This window comes from Triticum aestivum, chromosome 1D (genome assembly GCF_018294505.1).
Source record: "Triticum aestivum cultivar Chinese Spring chromosome 1D, IWGSC CS RefSeq v2.1, whole genome shotgun sequence".
Lineage (NCBI taxonomy): Eukaryota > Viridiplantae > Streptophyta > Magnoliopsida > Poales > Poaceae > Triticum > Triticum aestivum.
In genome coordinates this window covers 381,785,412-381,794,354 of record NC_057796.1, presented here as the reverse complement: position 1 = coordinate 381,794,354, position 8,943 = coordinate 381,785,412, and the positions used below count along the sequence as shown (strand labels likewise).

Sequence of the window (8,943 nt, the reverse complement as noted above, 5' to 3'; positions counted from 1 at the left end):
CAGACGCAGCTGACCACTCCTATTTACCCCCCAAGGTGTTTGCTCTAACTTGGCATGATGATGTTAGTCATATCATGCAGATGTTGCCTTGCAGTGCCTACTTTCGACATCATATATGTCATCTGCTTAGTTTATACATGTTCTGTAATGCCACCTGTTTAGTTTCAATATCATATATGGGAATTATGCAATGCCATCCTGTTTAACCAGGCATCATATATTTGAATGATATCTAGCCCATCCTTTTCTTCATTAAATTTCCATTTGTCGACGATGTTTGTACATTAAACTACTCTTCCTGTGAATCAGCCATTTGAGTGGGTGATGGAAAAATCTAGAGTGAAAACAAGGCCTTCAGAGCAGACAGTGCTACCTGTCGAAGCAGATCTCTTGCTGGGTCCCGATAGCTCCTCAAAGATGGATTCGGAGATAGATGACCAGTACTATTCCCCCACCGAGGTGTATGCTCTAACTTGGCACGGTTCTACTGCTCATATCATGCATATGGTGTCTTGCATTGCATAGTTTAGACATCATATACACAATATTCAACACCATGTTCTTAGTTCAGACATCATATATGCGAATGCCCTCCGCTTAGCATATAAATCACATATGTGAATTAAATCATGCGATCCTGGTTACTTAGATAACATGTATGTGAATTATGTCATGCGATCCTGTTTAGTTAGTCATCATATCTTTGAATTATGTTATGCTATGCTATCCAGTTTAGATAGACATCATATATATGAAATTATGTCATGCTATCCATTTTAGTTAAACAATATACATGTCAATTATTTAATTCCCTTTTTTTCCACACTATCTATTGCATCTGTCTCTCATACAATGTCTGTACATTCAATTATGTTTTCTGTTTATCAGCCATTTGAATTGGAGTGGGTGATGGCAGTATCTAGCGGAGTAAAAACACGATCTTCAAATAAAACAGTGCTACCTCTTGGGGAGATAGCACCCCGGTTGTACATGCACGAGAACCAACCCTACCACACATAACCCAAACTCTCGCAGATTTTACCCCTACTGCGATGGATAGAGAACCAGCTTCACCCAATCTAACCCCAACCCCAGCAGATAGTAACCCAGTTCCTGTTGACACAACACCATCTCCACCACAGAGCTCTCAAACAAGAGCAGTTAGTAAGGCAGCTCCAGTGCCCAAAGCGCCAGTACTACCACAGCGAACTCCAACTCCAACAGTTAGTACACCTATTCCTGTGGAGGAAGCACAACCAGCCATTCATAGTTTAGCATCTATCGCATTTGATGTTGTTAAATCCTATGTGCGTATCTTCCCATCATGGAAATATTATACTGAAGATGAAGGAAAATGCTAGTTGCAGGTGTTTGTCCAGGAGTTATGTGTAAGTAATGTTATTCATGGCAATTACTTTGCTTTGTCCCATACATTCTACCTCCATGATGGTTATAATACAGCAAATTTTCCCTTTTTCACTATAGAGAAGGACCAATTTGGAAACTCAGGATGAGGTAACCTGTGTTAATACCTCTGCTATCTTCAAGAATGCTTGGTGGAAGTATCGGAATTACCTGAAGAAAACGTACTTCACTGGCAAAGAAACTCATCAAATTCCCTTACGTTCTCCTGAGACACATTTACTGGACGATGACTGGGAACGCCTTGTTCTTTACTGGTCCCGAACCAAGAATGTGGTAAGGTCTATAAGCTCATTTTATTTTAAGTACTATATGCTTGTGTCTTACTGTACTCTGTTCATGTAGAACAAGTGCTTAAACCTGAAGAACAACTATTCTCATTTAAGATTCCATTGCTATCGTGCATACTGCTTTGCTCTTGTATCACTGTATTTACTCATACAAACTTATTTTTAAATTGAACTATCCAATGGAAACTCCAATGGCACAACAGGTATGTTTACGCATGTTTCTTTAACAGGTTTGCTCTTATAATTAGCTATGTTGATTTCAATTTCAATTGTGTATACAGTTGACTTCTCATATCATGCACATTACTAGCATCATAACAGGGCCAATAGTGTTGTTGTACATGTAGACCCGTGGTACCCATCTGAAATCTTGTTGTGCCGTTTAGTTTCCCACGCTTTGTATTCTTTCGGTGCTGCTTTCTCTTGAACTGATATGATTTGAACCGTGTCTCTATTTTGATTTGGCAAGACAATGCAATGACCATAGGACATAGATATATGTCTGTTTGATGCTTTTATAATGTACTACTTGGCAATAGAAGACTTGGTAGTTTAATCTTGTCCACCTTACTAATGAACTGGTTCACCGAAATGAGTTTCATATACTAGTACATGCTAAACCTGTTATGTGTCTGCTTGTTTCTTCTTTTAGAATGCTGACAGAATATAGGGGAAGAGTGCCTTATTAAGCAATGATAAAGGAAGTAATGCAGACAAGGTTCAGGATCGTGAGACATCCTTGTTGGTCTCCAACAAAGCTGATAAAACAGCTAAGGAAAACTATCTTGAAGAAAGCGAGGCAACCCCAAAGTCCTGTCTTGGTTTACTGTTCCAGTTACTGGCCACTACCGCTTGCACAAGCTATTCAAACTCACTGTCTGAATCAGTTTGGTTTCTTGAGTCTCAACTACAAGCTGAAAGACATCGATCAGCTGTGCTGCGACAAGAAGCGGAAGGACTGCGGAAGTCCCTGGAGCATTCAGATGCATATTTTCTGGTGCAACAGCAAGCGTTAGAGGATTTTAGCGCCAAACGGGACAAAGCTAATAAGCTTGCTAAGCTTATTGCCAGCATGGTGGATACCCAGGATAACGTTTCTTGAGCTCTTCTGAAGTTGTTTCAGTTATGGACTTGTTTTGCTGCTGCGTTTATTTGCACCGGTGGCCAATTTTGACGGCCGGTGTATGTAATATGCTCCTTTGTTCCCTATATTTGCACTGGTGGCGAACTTTGATGCTCTGTGGATGTAATATGTGTAATAGCTGTAATAGGCTAGCGTTAGTTGCTTGCTTATTTATTTCCTTGTTGTCTTGTTTAGTTGTTTGCTTGTAGTCACTGCAGTTCTTTTTCCGCATTTTTTAGTGGCCACAATAACCTAGTTTTGGTAACTAGGCCACAATAATCATGACAACACACGGACTGTTGTAACCATGGGCCTCCTGCGGGCCGTAGGATCCGTGGGCCTTCTACGGGCCGTAGGATCCATGGGCCTTTTACGGGCCGTAGGATCCATGGGCCTTTTACGGGCCGTAGGATCCATGGAATTTCTACGGGCCGTATGATCCGTGGGCCTTCTATGGACGTAGGATCCATTGGTCTTCTACGGGCCGTAGGATCCATGGGCCTTCTACGGGGCGTATAATCATTTCGCCAAACATGAGTCGTACTATTCGTGGACCATAACGGGCCATTAATAGGCCATATTTGATAACGCTATGAAAATAGCCCAACGGGCCACAAACGGGCCGAATGTAACCACGGGCTGTATTTGGCCCACAAACAGAACAGGCCAGTAACGGACCGTATCTAACCGAATTCTAGAAATGAGCCCAAGAATAAATGGGCCCTTAGAAGGCCAAAAGTTAACACGGGCTGGAAACGGCCGACGGAATAATGTGTCGTTAATGGGTATAAAGCGATACACTATTCATTATGGGTCAGTTTCATCTTGGGCCTTTAATGGGCCGAGAGTTACAAAGGGCCAAAGGGCCTCATATGGGCCGAAAGGCATCATGGGCCATACATGGGCCGGAAGTTACAATGGGCAGGAATCATATTGGACGGCCCAGATGAAGCTACTGGGCTTAATTCTGATAGGCCGTAACGGGCTAGTAGTAAGCGGGTCGTAAATGGGCTATATACGAACAAGCCGTTAATAGGCTTTCCGTGGGCCGACCCGTTACCTTTTGACCAAGTCAAACGGGCCGGCCTTTTCACCGGAATGGGCCTCTGTTGAGCTGTGCCACGTGTCGACGTATCATAGGCGCCTCCTGTCCAATGAGTGGATGACATCTGTCCGAACGTTGAGCCGACACGTGTTTCCTCCGGCCAATGAGAATTTTACACGTCGAAAATTCCCATTGGTCCCGGCTGTTAACGGATTATCGGATCCAAAACCGGACCCGATAGCTTAACAGCGTCCCGTTATGGTGGATGACACGTGTCGGTCACCCTTGACGAAAGCACTTCCATGACGCGTGATTTATCGTCATGGAAGTGGACACTTTCGTGATGATAATTTTGGTAATGTCATGGAACACTTCTACGACAGCACAGGTATGACTATCTTGATTCTGTCATAAATTTATCATGGATGTACATGCATGACAGAAAACGTGACCTACTGTGACAAACACGTATCATCACGGAAGTGTATTTTTTGTAGTGCATACAGGTCCCTCTGTGTGGTCACAGCGTCTCGATGGCTCACCTTCGGATCAACGGCATCATTATCCGCGTAAAAGATTTTCTTTCCAGGCTAGCTCTTTGTCTTCGGCGGCGTCACACTTTACGCCGATTCGACCGGCCATCTCGCTCAAGTCGAAAATCTAGCTCCAAGGCAGACCATCTGGTTTGGAAACCTAGAGTACACTATGGTCTCCTACGGCGAGCTTGCGTTTTTGGGCTGGGTATCAGACCAGGCCGAGGACCACAACGACACTTTCATCCAGATCGAGGAGTCAAACCCAAATCAGGACCGCAGTGCAGATCTTGCCTTGGATCGATACCAATTCCCCCTTTAGGAGCAGAGATTAGGAGAAACAATAGAAAGGTACAATTGTCCAACATGCAATAATAATAATAATATAGAAAGGTTCAATTGCTCTAACATGTGAGGATTCTTGGATTTATTTCAAGATCCCGGCGATGCGTTTTCACTGGGAGGAGACGTTTCCGTCGACGACGAGGCACCTACGGTGACTTCGTAAATCTCAAGATGATATGCCGGCTCAATCTCTCGAAGGTGCTCATAGGGGTAGGATGTGCGTGTGTGCGTTCATAGGGGTGAGTGTATGTGCGTATATATGAGCGCTTGCGTCTGTACTGTGTTCGAAAGAAAAAATTGCTCTAACATGTGAGGATTCTTTCCATATTATTCATAGTGGTGCAGGCATACATGTTCCTCCAGGGCCATAAAAATCACTCCTGTAATTTTATTCTACGGCCTGTTTGAAGAAAGGAGCACTAATATACCAACATTTCTTAGAGAAACGCCATCAATTTTGCAAGATGAAAATGTTTTTTTTTCGTGTATATCGTGCATTTCCAACGAATGCTTCGATATGCCCATGTGCACATTGCATCGCATGGACACGGAGGCCCGACTCGTGTCGCCTTCGACTCCACCCCTACCGACTTCCGCTGGGTTTACGCTTCCATCGAACCGGACTCTGGACACGTCGCCTCTGCTCTCCCTAGACCCTTCTCCCCCGCCGCTTCCACCACCAGAGCAGCGCAGGTGGCAGCCATGAACGCGATTCGGTCGGCCCTCGCGAGGGCGCTCTCCGCCCCGAAGCCTCGGCCGCCGCTGGCGCGCCACTACGCCGCCGTCGGCGAAACGCAGCCGGAGAGGGTGGCGGCGGAGATGGTCCGCTACGCCCTCGGCGGCGCCGGGCATCAGAGCCCGTCAGGTTAGCCCTCTGCCCCTCCATTCGCCTCCCCCTTCCCCTCCCCGTTGTACCAGTACGCGTTAGGGTTTGAGGACTGAACCGATGTTTTGCTGCTGGTGTGCCAGAGGACGCGATGCGGATACTGGAGCAGGGGGCGTCGAACCTGCAGGGCGGCGGCGAGGGCGCCGCCGAGGCCGTGAGCTTGCTCATGCTCGCCATGTCCACGCTGCTCTACAGGAGGTATGAAGCAGCGGAAAAAAAATTTGAACAAAAGAGGGGGTTTCCCTCCGATTTCATTAAAGAAACACCACACGAAACAAGTTCCAAACTTAGAACAGTCGTACCAACGAAGCTATTACAGCTACTACTACCCAGGGAAGGTTCTAGTATTCAAGCTACTAGTGCAGTTATCAGAATGAAGCAGCGCAATTACGTCTCGTTTTTGTAGTCTGGTGCTTTCATTTTGAATAGATTTGGATGCTCCTCTGGTTTGGGTAATTTTACAGTCTGGTATTGTCGCAGCATCTAGGAATGTTCTAGCTATAGCACACTATGTGAGGGTGAAATTGCCTCCTCCCTTATGGGTTGCCTACTTGCTACATTCTAGTTTGGTTAAGGCGTCTTGTGCTGGTGCATGAACATAGTGTGAATTATTATGATACACAGATACAGTGTATACGAAGTTATGAACTGGGCATGTCATACAAACGTTTTAACATATTCGGCTTTCACATGAGAACTGCCTAATGGGATTGTTATTTATGGCAATACTACTATCCCATTTAGCATAGTGAGGTTCCACTCCCTTCACTTAATTGGCCTTCTCAGTTGAGCAGATTTGAGTAAAACTATGCTTGTTTTCTCTGTACAGTGGAAGACGCGAAGATGCAATGGAAAAGCTCAAAGCAACCCAGCAAGTCGCTCCTTCTGCAGCCTTTAGAGGTGCTTTACTTTTGTAGGTCCTTGTTTTTTTTGTTAAGAGTAGTATTGTGTATTGGGGCAGAATGTGGAATGATAAACTTCTAAAGCAAAGAGCTCTCAAGGCTCGCATTTATTTTGTGATTTTAGCAGATAGAAACAGGGAAGGAAATAACTGTACATACTCAGAAATACTATCATTTATTATCTGATGGTGCTTTATTTATTTTCTGTCAAAAAGAAGGCATCAACTGACTTGACAAAAAGGAGCAGAACTGTTACAAAACTAAGGAAGCTAATGTGAAAGAACAGTTCGAGAGAGGGGGAGGGAGGGAGGGATACTAATTCAGTTCATGCTCTCGAATGACATTTCTGATGCAATATTTTTATTTAAATGTGTAGTTGCTGCTTGGGAAGCACTAATGGGAATTCGCATGGAAGCAAGCCAGGTTTGGCACTGCGAGCAAATATTTATCCTTTTCACGGCCGTAAATAAAGCTAGCATCATGGTATTTCCTAACACAGGATGTCTCCTCATCGATGTCCCCGAATGATTCGGTTGATTTGTCAATCAAAGAAGAAGAAATCAAATGGTCTGATCAGGATGATCTGAAATTTCGGGTTGATGCAATCAAAGGACTTGCTGCTCTTCTAAATGGAGAGATAGACTCAGGTTATTTTTCATTTTGACTTCCTGCATATCTCTGCTAGAAAATAAGGAGTGGATATTGTTCAGAGTGATTTACAGTTGCTCTTTATCAGCCCAGACGCTCTTTGGTGGGCCCAACAGTTGCTATGCTGCAGTAGGCAATAACCAAACAGGTATTACCATAATAAAGCATTTGCTCCTTTCCGTATGGCTAGTGCAGACATGGACCTTATTAGTGTTCATTACAGAAAATGCTGCCTTTACATATGGTGAATATCTGCACTGTACTGGGGATTTTCCTTTGGCAACACAAATGTATGAAAAGGTTCTTGAGGCAGCAAGCAGAGAAGATATATCTGGAAATCTGTTAGCAGCTGGAAACATGGCTCCTGAGGAGGTTTCTCTGGGTGCCACTTGCTCATACGGCCAGCTTTTATCTCATTCTGGGTAATATTCAGATTCTTCTCTACAGTCATTCTGTGGCTGGCCTTCTTTTCTTCCATTTCTAAGACATATTCTTTGTTGGTCTTATTATGAAGAGATCCATTTTGAAACCAACGTCAATATTTGTTCGATGAACTACAAAACAATTATCTTTAGGACGGCAACTTGTCCCTTTTAGGGATCCTATTGACGGCATTCACTCGGTGCTTTTACAGGAAGTTTGACGAGGCAGAGGACTATCTCACAAGAGCACTACAGAAGGCTGAAGAACAATTCGGTTTGTCACGCGAAGCTTGTTAATGAATATCAGAAAATAAAGCATCTAAGCATTTGACCTCCAAGTTAGATATCATGTAATCTTGTAATCCATGCAGGTTCAAATCACCCAAAGGTTGGTATGGTATTGACCTGTGTAGCCAGGATGTATAAGCTGAAAGCAAAATCTGAAGGTTCTAGTTCAATAATGGTTCAGGAGGTCAGTAGATCATTAACTCTAATAGAATAATTGGTCTTTGCATTCCCTTGGTCTTAAATCTTGATGATGAGTTAAGAATGTGGCAATTCTCATTCTTTCTCAAATCAGTTCTCATATTTATTTATTTGTTAATTATGTACTCCCTCTGTACCAAAATTTAAAGACGTTTTTTGACACTACTATGATAGTGTCAAAAAGCGTCTTAAATTTTGATATGGAAGGAGTATTACTGGTTGGTGGAGTTTGTGAGTAGTCTTTCTCTGCGCTGTCTGATTGCAGGGGCTATATAGGAAGGCCCTAGAAGTATTGAAAGCACCTGCCATCAATTCTGAGGGTAAAACATGATCTCCTATGGTATTGGCTCCTGTTAATTCCTTGGGCAATGTTAAGTTTCCTATTTATATTTTGCAGGCACAAGAAGGCAAGTCGATTGGAGAGATATCATATCCTTGGCTAGAGGTTATACTTTGAATCTTTTTTATCTAATCTTCTCTGGAGTATTCTACCAGAAGACGGTTCTTGGATTAGTAGAAAAGTTACTTCATGCAACATCCTAGATGTCATGTTGTTTGTTAATTGCTATCATAATCGATTTAATTTAGTTTTTTCTCAATTGATTAATTCTAGGTTATGCTTTTACATTTCCCCTCCTTACCTCCTGTTTGAATGAGACCATGGGGTGGATCTGGTTAAATCTTGAAAATGTAACCTAACAGTGTGAATCCGAATCCGCCTACCTGTACGTGTTAGTAGAGTAGGATTGCATTGTAAACCCTTGTGTTTCAGTAACTGAAGGATGGGAAAACATATTTTCTAACCTTTACGGTTCTTTTGGAATTTTTCCTAAAATAGTTC

At 43.3% G+C, this 8,943-nt stretch overlaps 1 protein-coding gene across 1 annotated transcript in view; it reads left to right on the top strand.

Moving 5' to 3' along the window:
• Window positions 1-5,326: 5,326 nt before the first annotated feature.
• LOC123182243 (uncharacterized) overlaps window positions 5,327-8,943 on the top strand; it is a 4,598-nt gene continuing 981 nt past the window's right edge. The window contains exons 1-11 of the mRNA XM_044594745.1: window positions 5,327-5,623; window positions 5,728-5,842; window positions 6,474-6,544; window positions 6,923-6,969; window positions 7,046-7,193; window positions 7,283-7,342; window positions 7,418-7,616; window positions 7,829-7,890; window positions 7,988-8,088; window positions 8,368-8,422; window positions 8,500-8,547. Coding sequence (XP_044450680.1) covers window positions 5,461-5,623; window positions 5,728-5,842; window positions 6,474-6,544; window positions 6,923-6,969; window positions 7,046-7,193; window positions 7,283-7,342; window positions 7,418-7,616; window positions 7,829-7,890; window positions 7,988-8,088; window positions 8,368-8,422; window positions 8,500-8,547 — 1,069 coding nt within the window. The 5' untranslated portion in view covers window positions 5,327-5,460. The remainder of the gene's footprint in view (window positions 5,624-5,727; window positions 5,843-6,473; window positions 6,545-6,922; window positions 6,970-7,045; window positions 7,194-7,282; window positions 7,343-7,417; window positions 7,617-7,828; window positions 7,891-7,987; window positions 8,089-8,367; window positions 8,423-8,499; window positions 8,548-8,943) is intronic.